This window comes from Momordica charantia, assembly GCF_013281855.1.
Source record: "Momordica charantia cultivar OHB3-1 chromosome 1 unlocalized genomic scaffold, Mcharantia_2.0 BLBB01000001.1, whole genome shotgun sequence".
Lineage (NCBI taxonomy): Eukaryota > Viridiplantae > Streptophyta > Magnoliopsida > Cucurbitales > Cucurbitaceae > Momordica > Momordica charantia.
Window position 1 is genome coordinate 4,779,566 of NW_028275157.1, and position 21,414 is coordinate 4,800,979.

Consider the following 21,414-nt stretch of genomic DNA (forward strand, 5'->3'; position numbering starts at 1 on the left):
CTTACGAACGTTATACTCCAACCACCATCCCCATCTCTGAGATACTTACAAACATCGAGGAAAGTGGGATGGAAAAGCTCCTCAAGCGACCTGAGAAGCTCCGAGGAGACCCAGAAAAGCGCAATAAGGATAAATATTGTCGTTTTCATCGCGATCACGGCCATAATACATCAAATTGCTGGGAATTGAAGCGCCAAATTGAAGACCTCATTCAAGATGGCTACTTCAAAAAATTTGTTGGAAAACCGAGGTCCAACTCAAGGAGAAGAAAGAAGAGAGGAAGTGTTCAAGGACACCACCTCGTCGAGATGATCGACCTACGGTCATCAACACTATTTTCGGGGGCCCTAGTGGGGGCCAGTCTGGAAACAAAAGGAAATAGCTAGCTCGGGAGGCCAGGCGCGAGGTATTCATCGTTAGGGAGCAGAAACCGACTTGCTCCCTTACCTTCGACGATACCGATCTGGAGGGGGTCCACTTGCCTCATAATGATGCACTTGTGATCGCCCCCTTTATCGATCATGTCCTGGTCACAAGAGTATTGGTAGATGGAGGCGCGTATGCCAACATCTTGTCCCTCCCGACATATATGGCCTTGGGATGGACCAGGTCTCAGTTGAAGAAAAGTCCAACACCCTTTGTTGAATTCTCTGGAGAATCGGTCTCTCCAGAAGGGTGTATCGACTTGCCGGTTACGATTGGGCAAGATAGTACACAAGTAACTCAGATGACCGAGTTCGTGGTGATTAACGGCAGATCGGCCTACAATGCCATCTTCGGGAGACCCATCATCCATTCGTTCCGGGCCGTTCCCTCAACACTTCATCAAGTCCTGAAGTACTCAACTCCTAATAGAGTGGGCACGGTCCGAGGAGAGCAGAAAACTTCAAGGGAGTGCTACGCCTCCGCGCTCAAAGGGTCATCAGTATACGTCCTGGAGGAACAAGTTAGCTGGGACGAGTTGCCAAAGCCCGAGACCGACCTATCAAAAACCAGGTGAAAGGGAATTCTCAGTACCGACAGAAGAGCTCGAGCTTGTTCCCTTGCTTAGCCCTGAAAGACAAGTAAGCATAGGAACCAAGCTGGGGACCACTGATAGGGAGGAGCTGATCAACTTCCTCAGGTCCAACTCGGACGTTTTCGCATGGTCCCATGAGGACATTCCAGGCATCGACCCGAAGATTATGGTGCATCGCCTCAACATAGACCCATCATTCCGACCTATAAAACAGAAAAGAAGACCTGTAAATAAGGAGAGAAGTGATGTAATTGTTGAGGAAGTAAACAAACTATTAAAAGCTGAATATATAAGAGAAATTATGTATCCCGAGTGGCTCTCTAATGTTGTATTAGTTAAAAAATCCAACGGGAAGTGGAGAATGTATGTAGACATTACAAATTAAACAAGGCATGCCCAAAAGATTGATTCCCACTGCCGAGGATCGACCAGCTCGTGGACGCAACGGCCGGGCACGAGCTGCTCACTTTCATGGATGCCTACTTCAGATACAACCAAATCAAAATGCATGTGCCAGACCAAGATCATACCGCGTTTATAACAGACCAAGGTCTGTACTGCTACAAGGTTATGCCCTTCGGCCTAAAGAACGCGGGGGCGACCTACCAAAGAATGGTGAACAAAATGTCGCCAAGCAGATCGGCCAGAATATGGAAGTGTATGTGGACTACATGCTTGTCAACAGCAAGCAGTCAAAGTCGCATCTTTCCGATCTGGCTGAAGCCTTTGGAGTTCTGCGGAAGTATCCAATGAAGCTCAACCCCAGCCAAGTGTGCCTTTGGGGTCTCATCGGGGAAGTTCTTTGGTTTTATGGTAAACAACCGTGGGATTGAGGCCAACCCAGAGAAGATAAAGGCTGTGCTCGAGATGGAAGCGCCCAAAACCCTGAAACAGCTTCAGTGCCTCAATGGAAGGATTGCAGCTTTGAACAAGTTTGTCTCAAGTTCAACAGATAAGTGCCTTCCTTTCTTTGAAGTCTTGAGAAAGAAGGGGCCTTTCGAATGGACGACAGAGTGCGAGCAAGCATTGGAACAATTGAAAAACTATCTCTGCTCGGCACCTCTACATGCCAAGCCATTGCCAGGAGACAAGCTCCACTTGTACCTGGCAGTGTCCGACAGCGCCGTCAGCTCGGCCCTAATCAAGCAGGAGGGAGTACGCCAAAGTCCCATTTATTATACAAATAAAGCCATGATCGAGGCCGATACTAGGTACCCCCAAATGGAAAAGCTGGCCCTCGCCTTAGTCACTGCGGCACGGAGACTTAGGTCGTACTTCCAAGCGCATACCGTTGTAGTACTTACCAACTTGCCCCTGAAGAACATCTTCCATAAGCCAGAAACATCAGGACGCCTGATGAAGTGGGCAATGGAGTTGAGTGAATACTACATCCAATTCAAACCCCGAACTGCGTTAAAGGGGCAAGTAGTGGCAGACTTCATCGCGGAGCTCACCCCACAATCTCAGTCGATCGAGTCTGACCTCCCGTGGACAATCTACGTTGATGGATCTTCCAATGAGAGGGGGTGCGGGGCAAAAATCCTCTTGCTCGCACCAGGTGGCGAGCGATTCGAGTATGCTCTACGGTTCAACTTTCGAACTTCAAATAATGAGGCTGAATACGAAGCACTTCTGGCAGGCCTACGCGTTGCTAAAGAACTGGGGGCCATCCACATCAAGGTATTTAATGACTCCCAGTTGGTCGTAAATCAGATTAAGGAGGAGTATCAAACAAAAGACCCCCGAATGGAAAAATATCTAAGCAAAGTCAGATCGCACCTCGCCCAATTCGAGACTTACGAGGTGAATCAAGTTCCAAGATCAGAAAATTCCAATGCAGGTGCTTTAGCTAAATTGGCATCAGCATATGAGACCTACCTGGCCAGATCAGTCTCGGTCGAGATCTTGGACAATCCTTCAATCTTGGAGCCAGATGTGATGGAGGTTGACACTCCAGCACCCTCATGGATGGACCCAATCGTGGAGTTCATCAAAGGAAATCTGCCGCAAGACTCGAAGGAGCAAAAGAAGATGGCGCGAAAAGCAGCTCGGTTCATACTCCGAGATAGAGCATTGTACCGACGTGGCTTCTCTCTGCCTCTGCTTAAGTGTGTAACTCCTGAAGAAGGCCTTTACATCCTTAGAGAAATCCATGAAGGAGTATGTGGAAACCACTCTAGCGCTAGGTCATTATCGGCCGAAGTGGTTCGACAGGGGTATTATTGGCCCACCGTCGAGCAGGATGCAAAGCAGTTTGTGAAAACCTGCGACAATTGCCAGCGCTTTGCAAATATTATCCATCAGCCTCCCGAGCTGCTCACCCCCATCTCGGCCCCATGGCCACTTGCACAATGGGGAATTGACATCATAGGTCCTTTTCCCCTAGGCAAAGGACAAACCAAGTTCGCCGTTGTCGCTGTGGACTACTTCACCAAGTGGGTCGAGGCCGAGGCGCGCTCACTCATATTATAGAGCCTAGAGTCACATCGTTCGTATGAACGAACATTGTATGCCGTTTCGGTATACCAAATGCTATTGTGACAGACAATGGAAAACAATTCGACAATGCAAAGTTTAAGGACTTCTGCACGAAGCTAGGTATAAGTCATCTCAGTTCGTCCCCTGCACATCCAAAAGCAAATGGGCAGGTTGAGGCAATAAACAAAATTATAAAACGGGGACTCAAACTGAGATTGGACTCCAAAAAAGGAAGATGGGCCGAAGAGCTGCCAGAAGTATTATGGTCATATCGGACCACCTCGAGAGAGTCAACTGGCGAAACCTCGTTCTCACTGGCTTTTGGCTCTGAAGCTGTTGTTCCAGTTGAGATCGGCATGCCAACAGACAAGGTAAAGCAGTACGAGCCAACAAAGAACGAGGACGAGCTACTCCTTAATCTTGATTTATTAAAAGAAAAAAGGGAAACGGCTGAGCTGCGCCTAGCAGAGTATCAGAACAGAATGGCCAGACATTACAACACCCGAGTTCCACCTCGAAGCTTTCAAGTTGGACATTTGGTCTTAAGAAAGATTCAGAGTCATGTGGGCACTCTTAACCCAAGTTGGGAAGGACCGTTCGAGGTTAAAGGCATAGTCCGACCTGGAACGTACATGCTGGCCGATTTGGAGGGAAATTTGCTTGCACATCCATGGAATGCAGAGCACCTAAGCGCTATTACCCTTGAAATGTCAAAATGGTCCTAAAATGGACTTGTAAAAATTTTCAAGGGAAGGAATTGAGTGGTGAATAAACAGAGTTATTTAATTTCATGACTCTGAGTTCGATCAGAAATTAAATGGGGGCCACGGATTCCCATAAGACTTGTAAACCGGTAAGGTAAATGTAGAAAGTTCAAGAAATCCAATCCTCCAAACCCACGGGTTCGAGGTGCGGTGCGTAGATTAATTATGGACTCAAAATTCAATCCTTTGATAGCTTAGGTTAAAGGTGCGATGTAGAAAGTTCAAATTGGTTTAATATTGCCTATTAGACTTCCGAGTTCGAGGAGAAATATTAAAGTCCAGTAAAAGAAACTCTCAAATTCAAACCTTAAGAAAAAGGTGCGATGTAAAAAGAGTTCATCCCACACTCAATCCTTTAAACCTACGAGTTAGAGGTGCGAGATGATATTATTCATGTACCAGTTCAAAATTGCAAAAGCAGGTTCAAAAGCATAAGGAAAAAGCAATGAAAGAACGAGACAGAGTTTGATGCGCAAAAATGAAGGAATAGAGATTTCACTGATTAAAGGACAGAGCCAAGGCTTATATACCTTGCAGCTCTGCCCAAAAACTTACAAAAAATAAAAAAATAATAATAATATATAAAAAAAGAAGCCTCAGCTACTTCCGAGGTGGGAGGACAGCTCGCCCTGGGAGCCCAGAAGGTTCATCTCCTAAGATCTGCCTTGTTGTGAGGGGACTTCCTCTTGCGTGGTTCCAACATCAGCGGGCTCTTGACTTGGAGCGTCTTCATCCTCTGTGTCGGAGTAGTCAAAGTCCAGCTCCCTAGCGTACTTGTCCACCAGGGACTGGGGGCCAGGAGTACCGTCAAGTCCGGAGGCCCATTTCTTAGCATACCTTTTCTTCAGATCGCCGAGGTCGATCTGGAGGTGGGGCATGTCAGCAGCAATGCCTTTCATCAGAAATTTGAAGCCTGCATCGCTGAAGTCCTTGGCAAACCCATCAAAGTCAGGGTGCTGTCTTAACGCTTCCTCCAGAAGAACTCCGTTGGCGATGCGTTCTTTCTCCACCTTGAGGTCGGCAGTGAGGCGCCCTATCACATCGTCCTTCGCCTCGAAGGCCTGGAGCATTTTGTCCTTCTCCTTTAGGAGTTGGAACTTCTCCTTCTCCAGCCCTTTAGTGATAGCGTGGGCAGCTCGGAGGTGGGTCTTATGCCTCTCATCCTCCCTCTTCAGTAGCTCGGCCTTGGCTTCCACCTCAACCTTCAAGATATCCACCTCGCTCCGGGCCTTCAGCAGTTCGCCCTTCAGCATGGTGGCAGCCTCTAAGGCAGCAGAGGAGTTCTCCCTCTCCTTTGCTGCCAAAGCTTCTCTTCCATCCAGTTTGGCCTTGATCATAACCGCTGAATGGATGGAAGCAGTGAACGCCTGTAATGCACAGAGAGCAAACAAAGGTCAGACTAAGTTACAAGTTGGGAATAATAAAACCAAGTGTAGGAGTAGGTCTTACCTCGACGGCATGGTCAATGGTCCTTTGCAGCACGGACCCTGGATCGCTTACAAACTTGGACGCTCTCCTGAGACAGCGGTCCAAGCATGCAGCCGAGATGCGGGACACCTGGTCCTTCACCCCGGAGCTTGACGGTTCAATTCTGAACCGCATCTTCAAATCGGACGTCCCCCCCATCCGAGCTTCGAGGTCGTCCACCAAGTCGACATGACTCGCGGGCAGGGGCCCACGAGGTCCAACCTCCGAGGAAGAGGTGGTTTTCTTCTTCTTCTTTTTTCTCCTCAAGGGAGACTCTTCCCTCACCTCTCGCAGAGGTGACACGTCCAGCGCCTCAGACTCATCCCTTGGGCGCTCCTCTCTGGAGTGCTCCCCAGCAGATTCCAGCTCGATCACTGGATTTGGGACTGCGGAAGATGGCCCAGCCTTATCCTGAGCCGCAAGCTGAGCCACAGCGGGGGTCGTTGGCTCCGTGATTTGAACAGCCTTGAGGGCGTGGGCACGGCCCTTGGATTTGCGTTTCACACTGCTGGAGAATCCACACACCATTGCTGCAAGGCAAGTAAAAAAAAAGTCAGAAATGAAAGTTAAAATAAAAATCGAAGTAAGGCCGAGTTCGACTTACCGAGCTCGGAGTTTGGCCTTGAAGCTTCAACCGGACGCACCAAGGGATTGTAATCTAACAACCCAGACTCAAGGAGCAGTTTGTCAGTCACCAAGGTTCCGATCTTCCGACCCCTTGGGAAGTGATCCTTGTTGTACTTGAGGGTATCAAAGGTGGCTTGAGTGAGCTCGAGAATTGGTTTGATTGATACTGCACAAAGCAAACGAAGGTTCGGGTTAGATGTGAGAAACAAAAAGTTTAAAAGATTAGAAGTTACAAAATAAAAGAAAAAGAAGCAAGAACGACTCCATACCTAAGTTCTCAAACCTAGTGGGAACGTCAAAGAAGGCACGACCTAACTCATCCTTTGCCAGCCATTCCCCAGAGGCAAAGAACCAGTTCCCTACCTATCCTTTGATGGAGGTCGGCCCCTTGACTATACCACCAGTGCCTTTCCTTGCGCACATATAATACCGACCTGGCTTCTTAGCTATCCTTTTGGCCTCAAAGCACCCAAGAAGCTGGTCAACATTTAGAAGTTTGGCCCCGTCCTCATCCCGAGCTCGCAACCAAAAAAGAATGGCTAAGGCAAAAATGACACCCCATCCATGGGGGCCACTTGAGCAGGCAGCCAGAGCAGTTCGGTTTAAAAACTACTGGGCAAAGGGTGAAGATGAAGTCTGAGGCCGTACTTAAACATTTTCAAGTAAAGAGTGACCCACCCCCTTGGGGGGTTGTCAGCTCTTTCCCCTTCCTCTAGAACCCTGAGGAGGATGTCATTTGGAATTTTAAACCTCCTACGGAGGGGTCCAAGATAGTGCTCGGGCATTTTTGAAGGGTATTCCAAACCCTAGCTCGAGGTGGAGGTGTCACTATCTTCCCCATTGTCCGAAAACCTAAAGTTCTCAATCTCTTCCAGCTCGGACTCCAACCTAAGAGCTAAGTCCTCTCCAGAATCACTTGGTTTGGGGAGCAAACTGCTTATAGTCCGACCTGCGCTACCTAGGCTATTACTACTGGAAGGGGAAGACAAGAAAGCTACCATATTTGAAAAAGAAGAGTAAAACGAGAATGACTGACCTACAGAAGGTTCGAGCTGGTTTCAGATCGAACTCCAAGAATTCAGGGAATGTAAGGTTTGATCTGAAGTTTCGGAGCTATTTATAGTCAATCGGAAAAACCTCTACGCTGTACACGTGTAATGAACGAGTGGCTAGGATCATCTCGAAATCCGTAACGACGGAATACTTGAGTACTCCGACAACCTGGTAGATCGAAACATCTTCCACAACGGTCATATTCTCTTTATGAATTAAAAGTCGCCACGTGTCCAAAATCGAATCGGATCAACTTCTCTGCCAGGTCGAGATCGAACCTGACAGAAAGGCGGCCAATGTTTAAGGGTAAAAATACCTCGGACACGTGGAGGACGCTTACTGGTGTTCAAGGATTAAAATATCCCAGGTCCACCTTGAACCTACCGAAGAGGTCGGGTTCACCCATTGGGAAAAGGCCAAGTATACATGCCGACGTCTGATCTGATTAGGGTTCGATCTACTCGGAACCCGACAGGTCCGACATGAGAAAAAACATGTAACCGTCGGTCATGAATACTGTCGGATCCCCTACCTATAAATAGAGGGCCTCATTTCACACTCAGGTATTGAATCTCACCTCGAACTAAATACGAAGTCCGACCTATACTGACTTGAGCGTCGGAGTGTTTACCCTCTTGTGCAGGTCTACTTTTGTGTTCAGGTCGAGCCGGGGTCCGGGTTCGAGCTAGGTTCGTAAAGTGTCGTTGTGCAAAGCTTTGCATAAACAGTAGGAATATTGAGTCGGCAATTCGGACCACTCTCACCCATACAAATCAAAGGACAAGCCCTCACAGACAGGAGTCTATAACTCACTTAGGATTGAGAATGAGTTGTCTGGTCAATCTATGAAATAGTAATCTGTTAGTCAACGGCATTACATCTAAAGATCGACTATTTTGTAGTCTGGGTCTGGTCTTATACAAACTCATTGTATAGGATACCCCTAGTCGCATGTCTCCACACCAACGACCTGGATCAGGTCGTCTGTAACATTTACGAAGTGGTCGTATCCATAGTGTTGTCAGGATAAGGTACCGAGTCTTATACATATACTACAGAACCCTTTAGGTTATTCCCGAGACATTATCCATTTGTATATCGAGGGTATATCAAATATATACCCGGTATATATACTGTCCCAGTTACATTATAATTGATGGAAAAAATACATACATGCACAGCGGAAGTGAGCAAGAATCGAAATAACAATCTATATGCATAATACAACCTAGGATTAAACATGCATGATCATACATTATGATGCTTAGAGATAAGTAGAGAAAAATACAAACCTTCGTAGCTTTTCAAAAATCTTCAAATAGCTCCAATGAAGGACCACCAAGAGATCTTCCTAGCTATTCTCAAGGCTTGGAATAGAGTAGTGGGACTCTTTTTAGTGAAAGAAAAAATTAGAGAAAAGTGGAGCTAAAAGGAGTTATGTAAGCTTTTGGAAAACACATCAAATGGCCCTAGGTTCCAAGAGACTTTGATGTTTGAACAAAAGCCTTCTTAAATAGGCAAATTACATGCAACTCTTGCATGTCAAGTTCACCAAAAGCTTACAACACATATTCCACTCATGCATGGCATGACTAAGTGTCAAAATGCATGTCTAAGTTCACCAAAAGCTTACAACACACATTCCACTCATGCATGGCATGGCTAAGTGTCAAAATGCATGTCTAAGTTCACCAAAAGCTTACAACACACATTTCACTCATGCATGGCATGGCTAAGTGTCAAAATGCATGTTTAAGTTCACAAAAAACTTACAACACACATTCCATTTATGCATGCATGGCTAAGTGTCAAAAAGTGGATTTTTGAGATTATTTAAATGTTCCACTCAAATAGTTAGTGGAATTTTCCACCAACTTGGTTAAAAACATTATTTTAATCTACTTTAGTCAACCTTTGACTTTGTCTGGTCAAAGTCAACTATTTGACTTTTTCCAGAATCCGATGTTTGATGAAATCCATGCCTCCGATTATGAATCCGCATTCATAATTTTAATATTTAAATCCTATTTAAATATTTTGTCCAAATTTCTAAAATTGATATCATATATCAATTACTTAATCATATCTCATATGATTAACCTAATTCGTACGATTTGAATTATTCCTTCAAATTATTCCAAGTTTATTCCTATATGAGCTAGCCAGGGGACCTTATGGACCTACAGATCATGAGCTCCAACGATCCGAGAATAACCGGTTAAACTCTTTAACCTAGTTAACCAACAATCGTTAACTACGCGGTCACTCCACTAAAGCTCGTAGCTGCATTCTCCTCACTGTAGATATATTATGTCCATTTGATATAACCATGATTGGTAAGTCGACCCTTCACAGGTTGTTCGTAATTACAGCTGGGTCAAAATACCGCTTTACCCCTGTAATTACCTCTTGTTCCTTAAGTCCCACTAATCCTCTGATGAACAATGATTTGTAGTCCAACTATCAAATCAAAAAATCCTCTCAAACCTTTTGATGAGGGTGGCGCCAATTGTTCAAGACCTAGATTCAGCCCTTAAGAGAACAACCTCTCTACTATCCCAAAATTGGGTAGAAGTGAATTCCTTTTTGCACCCTATGTCCCTAGCTATCTACCGGGTCTTACCCTTGAAATGGGAGGCTTATTGAGCCAGCGCTGTTGAGCTGCTCTCACCCATGCAGATCTAAGGATAATCCCGAGTAAACAGAAGTTCATAGTTAGCTCAGGATTAAGATCGAGTTACCTAGGCCATCCAAGTTGAGATAGTCAGTTTCAAACAGTAAACGGTGTTATAAAGTAAAAGTGACTATCTCATGGACTGGTCTTATGCAAACTCTTTGCACGGGACACCCCACTCGCATGTCTTCACATGAACGAATTAGGATCACATCGTTTGTACTAGCTACAAAGTGGGCCGCATCCATAGTGTCCCCAGAATGAGGCGCCCAACCTTATTCCTATACTATAGACCATTTAGACTGTTAACTCAAACTTGATCCAGATTTATGTCTCTTACATAGAGTTTGAGTCTCAGGTAATAGTCTAGGATCCTTTATTTTATTGGATTTAGATATAGTAAGAACATTTTATTGGATCAATAACTACTTATTGATTAAAACCTTCAATAACAACTTTATTGAATGATAAAAGTATATCTGTCATTTTCAAACTATGAGTTTTAGGACATAAAACCCAACAATAATAACCTTGGATGTTTAGTTTATTGGATTTAGATAATGCAATACTATGAATTCAACAACAAATTGATTGAATAAAATTTTCTTGAATATAAATTTGTTTTTACGTAAATACAAACTACGAGTTTAGGGCAACACACCTAACAAACTCCTACTTGAACTAAACTCGAGTGGGGTGTACATTATCATAAAGTAAAGGAAAAATACAAGAAACTAGGGCATAAACTATACCTATTACATTTCTCCCACTTGCCCTAGACCAATCGTACAATGCTCGTAGACCTAGACTTTCTAGATGGTCCTCAAACACTTTAGCGGTGAGTGCCTTCATGAAAGGATTGCAATGTTGTGCTCTGAAGCGATCTTTGTGAGGATCACATCCCCCCGTTGCACTATCTCCCGTATGAGATGGTACTTCCTTTCTTTGTGCTTGTCTCTCTTGTGACTTCGAGATTCTTTTGAATTTGCCACAGCACCACTGTTATCACAGTAAAGTGTGATGGGCAAGTTCATATTTGGAACAATTTCCAAATCGGTCAAGAACTTCCTAAGCCAAACCGCTTTTTTTGCTGCTTCACAAGCTACAACGTACTCAGCCTCCATCTTGGAGTCTGCTATGCATCCTTGTTTGATGCTTCGCCAAACTAACGCTCCTCCGTTAAGAGTGAATACTGACTCCGAAGTGGATTTCCTTAAATCCTTGTCTGTTTGGAAGTCAGAGTTAGTGTATCCTATAAGGATCTTACAGCCATACACGAGTTTGTAGTCCCTCGTTCTCCTTAGATTCTTCAGGATTCCCTTAACAACAGTAGTCCAGTGATCATATCCTTGGTTGGATTAATACCTACTAACCATCCTTACTGCATAGCAAATGTCAGGCCTAGTGCACAGCATAGCGTACATCAGGTTGCCCACTGCTAAAGCATAGGGTAAACGTCTCATATCCTGAACTTCTTGAGGTGTCTTAAGACATTGTTTCTTAGACAGATGAATTCCATGTCTGAAGGGCAATAAGCCTTTTTTGGAATTCTGTATCGAATATTGAACAAGCATCTTGTCAATATAAGTTGCTTGAGACAAGGCTAGCGTTTTGTTCTTGCGATCCCTTAGAATTTGGATGCTAAGGACATACTGAGCTTCCCCCAATTCTTTCATTTGGAACTCAATAGCTAGCAACTTTTTTATGTTGGTGAGGTATCCTACATCATTCTCAATTAGTAGGATATCATCCACATACAATACTAAGAAGGCTATTGTGTTGTTGACGATCTTCTTGTATACACAAGGCTCATCAACATTTTCGTCAAAGCCATAAGATTTGATCGCAATATCAAACCTTATGTTCCAAGATCGAGATGCTTGTTTCAATCTGTATATGGACCATTTAAGCTTGCATACCTTTTGCTCTTGACCTTGAGCTATGAACCTCTCGGGTTGAGACATATAAATACTTTCTTCAAGATTGTCATTTAGAAAGGCAGTCTTGACGTCCATTTGTCAAATCTCATAGTCATAATATGTAGCAATGGACAAAAGTATTCATATGGACTTGAGCATAGCTACAGGGGAGAAGGTTTCTTCATAATCCACCTCGTCCCTTTGTGTGTAGCCTTTTGCCACAAGTCTCACCTTGTAGGTCTGTACCTTTCCTTCGGCGTCTCGTTTTCTCTTGTAGATCCATTTGCACCCTATGGGTCTTACCCCATCAGGTTGGTCTACAAGTTCCCAAATGGAATTGAAGTACATAGACTCAACAACTCTCACAACTTTCCCACTACGTTGAGGCACCCTCAATTCTTGAGGTGGATGTGACTGACGTAACGTGCTGGCTTCATCAACAACTCTTGTTGAAGTGCCAACTTGATCAACAACTCTTATTGACTTATTTGTAGCCTCTTCATAAATCTCGTTTAAAACTACCTTACTTCATGGTTCATGATCTCGAACGTGGTCTTCTTCCAAGAAGGTGGCGTTTGTCGATACAAACACTCTGTTATCTTGAGGGTCGAAGAAGAGACCACCTCTCGTCTCTTTAGGGTAACCTACGAATAGGCATACTTTTGAATGAGGTTCCAATTTCTTTGTGTTAGTCATGAGCACGTCTGTCGAACATCCCAAAATACGGAAGTGATGTAAACTAGCTTTACGACCCTTCCATAGTTCAAAGGGTGTTTCAGAAACACTTTTTGATGGAACTACGTTCAAAAATGTAAACCGCAGTCTCCACCTTTAGATTTCTCCTTTCTGATACACCTTTCTGTTGTGGTGTACCAGGGGCTGAAAGTTGGGACGTGATTCCATGTTCTATCATATAGTCCTGGAATCTCAAGTCCATATACTCTCCACCCCGATCAGATCAAAGTGTTTTAATGATTTTACCTAATTGATTTTCAACTTCGGTCTTGTACTCCTTAAACTTTTCAAGGACTTCGGACTTGTGTTGCATCAGGTATAGAAAACCATACCTTGAATAATCATCTATAAAAGAGATGAAGTATTCGTACCCTCCTCGAGCTTTAACATTCATCGGACCACAAAGGTTTGAATGTATAAGTTATATGGCTCTATAACCTTTTCAAGTAAAAGATCTTTTAGTCATCTTGCTTTCAAGACAAGATTCACAAGGTGGTAAAGGGTTGTTTTCTAACTCGCTTAGAAGACCATTCTTAACCAACCTCTCAATTCTATTGAGATTAATGTGACCTAATCTTAAGTGCCAAAGATAGGTATTTTTTTTTAGAAGAAACATTTTGCCTTTTATTTTTGAGTTTTAAAATTTTTAAACAACTCGGTATTTAAAACTGATTTAGTTATGGTTGGTCTTAGCACATACAAGTTGTTTTCAAGCTTAGCATAACAAATATTTACACCATTTCTAGAAATGAACGCTTCATTTAATTTAAAGGACATAGAATACAAATGTTCTAACAAACAAGAAATTGAAATTAAGTTCCTTTTGATTTTTAGAACTACGTACACATTATCTAATAATATATACAAATTCTTGCTTGTAAACAACTTAAGCTCCCCTATCACCACAGCTGAGACGACCTCTCCCGTTCCGACCTTGAGAGTCATCTCTCCGGCTTCAAGCTGCCTCCAAGAACTAATTTCCGAAACAAGGAACAAACGTGATTAGTGGCTCCTGAATCTAATATCTAAGTAGAGTCATCATTTTCCACTAAGCATGTTTCCAAAACAAGTAAATCATATTTACCTTCGTTGGCTTTCTTCTTCTCGGTCAGGTATTTCGGGCGATTGCGCTTCCAATGCCCGTCCACGTTGCAGTGGAAACACTTTCATTTGTCTGCAACATTGGTCTTGCCTTTCTTGGCAGCAGCAGCAGTGGAGTCAGGTTTAGACCCCTTACCAGCAACCTTCTTCTTCTTGAAAGACTTACTTCCAGAAGAATAGTGCACAAACTTGGTTCCAGAGGACGAACCTCGGTGGAACCTCTTTGAGGTGGCAACATTTGCCTCCCTTTCTTGTCCCTTACTTTTCATAAGAGACTGGTAGGTCTGCAACTCGTTTAAGAGCGTGGAAAGAGTGTACTCCAGCTTATTCATAACTGCATTGCTGCGGAATGCCAGGAAACTCTTTGGAAGAGATTCCAGAATGAAACTGACCTGACTCTACTCATCTATAACGGTCGCGTTCGACTCTGCCACGTTGAAGTGGACCATCAGGTTGAGAACATGTTCTCACACTAAGGAGTCCTCCTTGATGCGGAAGTGGACCATCAGTGATTTAGAGCAACAGCTACCGTAGGGCAGACAGCTACTCCTTCACTGAATTGAGACATTCTCAACTAAATATTACACCAGAATAACTCTTATTCCTATAACCTTTAGTCCTCGTTTATCCGGTCAGGGAATTGCTAACTAGCTTAACAACTTCCTGTAAGTGTGACCCACCATTTTCGGACCTCAGAGGTCCGCCCCAATAATTCCGCTGTAGGGAAGGAAAATATTGGAGCAAAATCTAAGAAACCTTTATCCATTTCTGAAGTTTGCCTTGATTTCGATTCCATACAATGGACCCTCGTAGGGGATGATTGCACCAAGACGACATGCAGGTCATCTATGAAATCTCACAGTGAAAACCAATGGTTGAGACTGAAGGATGTATTGTCACACGTCCTTTTCCCACTTACTATGAATACTTTCACCTCGATATTAAGTCATGCAAACACCTTCCGTAGGGAAGCCACGCCTAGGACGACACAAGATCGAGCATAGAACTCATAGTGTGAACATTAAGGAGAGACGTGAGAGAAAAAAAGTATGTCATATATACCTTGTATATCAAAAATATACGTGGTATATAACACAATCTCCTTTGCTCCCACTTAGTATTCTAAGACTAGGTATATAACTTAGTTAAATACCAGCTAAGTGAAATTAATTAAGTGAATTTTTAGTCGGCCCAATATATCTATTTATATTGGAAGTTGTACAATAATGTTTTAGTTTATCAAACGTTTTAATAAACTAATGACATTATTGCATGCATAAAATATTGATTAATTCAACCCCCTGGTCGGTTCCCAGGTAGTCAGCTTAAATACCTCAACCTAGACAGAACCTTCCTTAGACAAGGTTCCCTTATAGTCAATATTTTATATTTAGTCTTTTATCGTTTCATTTTAAACCTAGTTAAAACAAAATAAAAGACTACCTCTAATCATATTAGAAGATATAACCTAAGGTCTAATTAATTTTAAATCCCTTTAAAATTAATTAACTTAGACCCTATGTTTTCATGCAATTCTTTATTATAGATTTTAATTTCTATCTACCAAATTTTATAACTCTTATGAAATTTAAGAAATTAAAACTATAAACATGCATTGCAATCATACATTAATATAACAATTATATTAACTAAAGTAATGACATGCTCAATGCAACTTTATTTTCATCGAATTAATATAACATTTACATTAATCAATTATGAAAATACACATGTTATCATACATTATAACTATTATATACATATGATGATTGATTATGCTTAACCTATGGTGATATTTTAAAACTATATGACATACTTTATGCAACATATAATTCATAAAATAATTACATTCATAATGCAATAAAATAAATAGCTAAGTAGACCAGTTTTTGGCATCCTAAGTTTTTTGGCATCCTAAGTTACAATTAAGTTAACATAATCTAATTTATATTAATTTAAATAAACAATAAAATGCATGTGGAGCCTCGAACACACGAACAGGAGGTCGAAAAAACACCCGAGACAGCGTCGCGGCGTGATAGGGCTGCGTCGTGGCACTGCTGCAGCAAATTCCAGCATTGCAGGATTGCACCATGGCGCTGCTGTCACGGACCTACTGCTCTACTCTCTATTCCAACAGCGAAAATGCTCCAAAAAACCTCGAAACCCAGCCTTTCTTCGCAGCAACTCTTTTCCATGAACGACCCGGACTATACAGACTCGATTTACAACAAAACGCCCAAAACAACGGGCCCTTACATTGATCGAATCAACATAATTTGTAAATTTAAATGCCAAAAACTGAAACCGCCTACTAGCAAAACAACATACATCAAATGCATGAAATTAACCCATCATAAACCAGTGTCGTTTTGTCCAAAACAAAATTGAATCGCGATTGGGCTCTGATACCAATTGAAGGGATAAAAACCCAAGCGGAAGCAGTTTATTGCTTATGATTCTACTCGAATTAGAAATTAAACGTTATCGATTTTCTAAAAATAGAACATTTCTATTAAATTAGAAGAGGTTAAGCCTCACGAGAATAAGAAAATAGCTTACGTTTGTAGACCGTTGACGTGATCTTCTTCCTCGAATTCGATTTTTGCTTGACACGAACGAATGTTCCTGTGCACACGAACCAAGTGTTAGACACTACCACGTAGTTACCTCACTATTACTCTAGGAATAAGAACGAGATTGTGGGATCTTGGTTGTTTAGAAGGAAAGCAAAATGGGAATCCTTAATTGTGTGAGAGAGCCTTTTAGTTGTTTAGTAAAACCTTGAACCAAAACACAGAGAAATCTCTATGTTTCGAAGGCATGAGGTAAAGGAGGGAGAATGGGACTAACCTCCCACTCTCCACCTCACCATTTCCCAACAATTTTGCTGCGAAGTGGTGGTTATATATATATATTTATTTATTTATTTTATTTTATTTTATTTTATTTAATTATATTTAATTTAATAAATAAATTAAAAAATTAATTTAATTAAAACCTATTTTAATTTAATTAATAAATAATTGAATCTTATTTAGTTAATTAATTAATTAAACATAATTTAATTAAATCACATTTAATTAATATTTGAATCAATATAACTGTCCCTCATAACCTATGGTATTTAATATGAATTTAATTCACATTAAACTTTAACCTATAGTTTAAATCTAATTCATATTATTCTCTCATAATATATCGTTTTATAATGTATCATCATACATTATATTTTAAATTGTGTATGTATCATCATATATTATATTAAATTGTGTCGTACACAATTAACTCAAAATCCCTTTAATTAAATTTGAACAATTCAAATTCCTTCCAAGACTTAATGTTCTTAATTACCCTTTACGAGCTAGTAAGGAGACCTAATAGACCTATAGATTAGAAGTTCCAACGTTACGATATTAATCGATTAAACTCATTAACCACCCTAATTAACATACGTTAACTACTGGTTACTCCACTAAAAACCCACAGTTGAACTCTTCTCACGATAGAATATTTCTATGTCCACGGATATCGACCATTAATGACAAGTCAATCCTTCACGAGTGTTCGTAACCACAGATGGGTCAAATTACCATTTTACCCATTTGTTACATCTTTTACCTTAAGTACCGCCAATCCTCTAATGAACAATCCGATTATGGTCCGACCAATAATCGGAAGTCCCTCTTAGGACAGTGTGAGGGTGGGCCCCTTGTTCAAGTCGAGTCAACATTTAAGAGAACATTCATCTACTCCTCGAAAGTTGGAGAGAAGTGAATTCCATCACTCGAAGTTATGTTCCCAGCTCACAACTGGATCTCGTCCCCAAAATGGTAGGAATATTGAGTCGGGAACTCGGACCACTCTCACCCATACAGATCAAAGGACGAGCCCTCACGGGCAGGAGTCCATAACTCATTCAAGATTGAGAATAAGTTGTCTGGTCATTCTATGAAATAGCAATCTGTTAGTCAACAGCGTTACATCTAAAGATCGACTATTTCGTGGTCTGGTCTTATACAAACTCATTGTATATGATACCCTCACTCGCATGTCTCCACACGAACGACCTGGATCAGGTCGTTTGTAACATTTACAAAGTAGGTTGTATCCATAGTGTTGCCAGGATAAGGTACTCAGCCTTATCCATATACTATAGACCCTTTAGATTATTCTCAGGACATTATCCACATGTATATCGAGGATATGTCAAATATATACCTGGTATATATACTATCCCGGTTACATTATAATAACCTTGGATGTTTAGTTTATTAGATTTAAACAATGCAATGCTATGAATTCAACAACAAATTGATTGAATAAAACTTTATTGAATATAAATTTGTTTTTACATAATACAAACTACGAGTTTAGGACACACACCCAACAAATGAGGGTTTGTTTAGAGAATCTCAACTCATTTCCCCCTAAAATTGTGGGAAGTTCAACCAACTTCAGGGTCTATAAAAGGGAGCCTCTCTCCCAGTAGCAAATCATCTCTTTCCATCCTATTTTCATCTTCATTTATTCCATTCTTAGCTGTAATTTTCATTCATAAGCTTTTGCGTTAGGTTTTACTTATCGTATTGCTTTGAATTAAAGTTCGTACTTCCATTCTTCATCTATTATGTTCTTTCAAAGTTCTTAAGTGAGTTTACACTCCCCTCACACTCGAAAGAGGAGAGGGTTAAGCTATAACTCCTCGTACGCCGTTGTTATTCATTTAAATCAATGAAAATTCCTTCTTTTATGTTTTTGTACGTTTTCTTTCCTTTAATTATGCACTAATTTATTTATCAACCTCTCTGTGGAATGCCTTAGCCAAAATGATTTGATTTTCAACATCGTCGGGATTCACCCAGATTGCACCTGGCGTAATCTTGGATTGGTTTCTAAAAAGTTCTATTTACGTCTTTTTTCTATTTGACCATGGGGAAATTGATTTATGCACTATAGCCCAATTCTGAGAAGGATGAATTAGGTAAAATAATAGGAAACAAATATGGGATGTGATTTAGACATAAGCGCATAAAACACGATCCTAGACATAGGCCCTTTGATCATAAATGACAATGAGTTGATAAATACTTTCTAGGATTGTAATCACACATAGAAATATGATTGTAGATTACCCTAGCCTCTATAGTAACCAAAACCAGTTCGTGAAAGAGTAGAACTCATATTCCAAAGTTTAGCCAGATTGTGGCTGGCGCAATTTCCCCAAAGTATCTTCCATATTTTCCATCAACACTCAGGTAGGAAGCATAAAGGTTATGTTTTATAAAATTACTTGATAATTGAAACACCAAACAACAACTTCTGTCACCATTTGTGGCATAAACTACAATTGCATATTTGAACTATTTCTGTAACGCCCCGTATTACTCAGGTTAGATTACCCTCGAGTCTCAGGGTTCTTTTCATAGAAATTATTTTAATTTACTTTAATTGTTCTATTTCATTTTATTTTGAGCTGCTATGATGTTTGTTGTGGGTTTATTGGCTTTTATGTATTTATTTATTTATGTTTAACAAAGAGTTTGTTTTCTTTGGCAATTGTCATGGGTCGTTGGGCCGATTGTTTACTCCTATTATTGGAGATAATTAAGTTTAGTGATGTTGGGAACTAGAATTCTAATTTTTTTGTCCATGGGCCTTGTTTGGTTTTAACAAAAAAAATAATTGGGTAAGTGGGCCTTCAAGTTTAAAACAAAGGAGAAAACAAGGGAAACCCTAACCCTCCTGCTTCTTTTTTGTCATGAACCACCAGCCCCCCCCCCCTTTGTTTCTTTTTTTTTTCTCTTTTCTTCTCGTATCTCCCTCCTTCCCGTCGAAACCAGCCACCCACATCTCCCCGACTCATACCCAACGACTGACAACCCTTGACGTAGCGGTGCACCACCTCCGGCGAACGGCAACAGGCGGCACGGCGTCGAGCGGCAGCAGGCGATGCGGCTTCCGGCAACAGCAGGCTGTGGCACGGCTGCATGTCAGGATTTCGGTGTGTTTTTCCAGCGACGCAGCTCCCTCGCGGTTGGGTTCGATCTCCCGTGGTGGTCGGCAATCTCGGGTGCAGGTCTTCGCTGCACACAGCGTTGTGGGTATCGATTGGTGAGTTTTTATTGATGCAAAAGCACTAACAGCAGCAGTTTGCGGCTTTCGACATCTACCCATAACCATTAGAATCTCGACATACGCAACCCAAATCCATTCGAGTTAGGCTGGAGTTACCCGCACCTAAACAAAGTCAATTTTGCCGTAATAGACGTTGCAAGACCCCTTATAATGGATTTCGATGGCTGGAATTTTTGTTTTAATTATTTTTGTTTGTCTATTGATGCTTAGGTGTTGAATCAACGCAAGATTTAGGAGCGTAGCAGTGAGTAAGTAGCACCAAGGGGTGGGTGCGTGCGTTATGGAGTGTTAATGGAATGGTTGCATGCTGATTTTTATTATGTTAATTTATCTCATGAATAAAGTAATTGTGAGGCTTGGTTTGTGAACTACTAGTGGATGTTGTTGGGTTGCATGTTGCTGTTTTTTTTTATATACATTATGAAAACGTATCGCTTTTGATTGTTGGATATGACTGGAACGTTTTTTATTAGTATGGTTGGGAGTGATTAATCTCTGACGCTTGAAAACATGTTTGAGATGAAACACATGTGTAGATTTATATTATTTAGTTGTATGGTTGCTTAGTTGGAAGCTGTTGGGTTATTGCTTTTGCTTTGTACAATGAAAACCATGCTGGAAAAATTGTGTTGTGACTAGAAGGGTGAATGGCTTATAGATGTCTTGGAGGGATTAGTTGGAGTTGTCTAGAGTGGTGGAACGAACTAGTTGCTTGTTGTTCTGTGATATGTCTGAAGTGAAAATGCATATTTGTCGTTTGGTTATTCAAAGCCCTTACAGTGGGTGACCTGGGGTTTATGTGATAGAATCCTAGTGGAGGATTATGATTCAAATGTGTGGTCTATCGTGTGATGAAAAGTGGATATACGAGTTTCATGGCCTCGTGGACAATGGCCGTGGCGGTTACGTCACTTCGGGGTGTCGAGGCTCCGGGAGCAAAAGGCCGGGGGTTGACAGACTAGTCTTGGTAGAGATGAGTGTCGAGACTCCAGGTACAAAAGATCGAGGGTCGGCATGATGAGTCTAATTGATGATGAGTATTGGGTCTTGACGTGGTGGCGGTCAAGGACCAATACGTTGAGTAGTCGTCGGGCCCTTGGGGATAAATGTCAAGGGTCGATGCACAGTTCAAGGCCTTGGGGATAATGGCAATGTCGAACACCAAGTTTCTGTAGGGTCGATACGACTCGAAGAGTTAGACTTGGAGGACTAACATAGTGTGATGGTTATGAGCAACAGTTCAAGACCTTGGGGATAAATGCCAAGGTCGAACGCCAAGCTTCTGTAGAGGGATGTCGGTACCCTGGGGATAAATGTCAAGGGCTGATATGCCTCGAAGAGTTAGGATTAAAGTACTAACTCAGGGTGTTGGACGATATGCAACTCGAGGGAGCTAGAGACTAGTGGGATGGTGACCGAAGCCAAGAGAGTTCTGGCGTT

General features: G+C 41.8%; 2 protein-coding genes across 12 annotated transcripts in view; one reads left to right on the top strand and one right to left on the bottom strand.

Moving 5' to 3' along the window:
- Positions 1-589: 589 nt before the first annotated feature.
- LOC148213144 (uncharacterized) lies at positions 590-1,000 on the top strand. Its single transcript, XM_088123307.1, has one exon. The coding sequence runs from the start codon at positions 590-592 to the stop codon at positions 998-1,000; it is 411 nt and encodes a 136-aa protein (XP_087979433.1).
- Positions 1,001-4,739: 3,739 nt separating this feature from the next.
- The window catches only part of LOC111025049 (uncharacterized), a 41,181-nt gene continuing 24,506 nt past the window's right edge, over positions 4,740-21,414 (bottom strand). For 6 of the 11 annotated variants that reach the window (XM_088125193.1, XM_088125190.1, XM_088125199.1 and 3 more), the window contains 4 exons: positions 16,399-16,464; positions 6,332-6,520; positions 5,710-6,257; positions 4,740-5,627 (listed from right to left, as the gene is read on the bottom strand). In XM_088125193.1, the coding sequence (XP_087981319.1) occupies positions 4,914-5,627; positions 5,710-6,257; positions 6,332-6,520; positions 16,399-16,464 (1,517 nt within the window). In that variant the 3' untranslated portion in view covers positions 4,740-4,913. Of the gene's footprint in view, positions 5,628-5,709; positions 6,258-6,331; positions 6,521-15,665; positions 16,465-21,414 lie in introns of those variants that run through there. The other 5 variants (XR_015791516.1, XR_015791518.1, XR_015791517.1 and 2 more) reach the window with 2 other exon arrangements.

Excerpts from the sequence above, each read along its gene's own strand:
- LOC148213144 (XM_088123307.1), top strand. The coding sequence starts at position 590 with ATGGCCTTGGGATGGACCAGGTCTCAGTTGAAGAAAAGTCCAACACCC.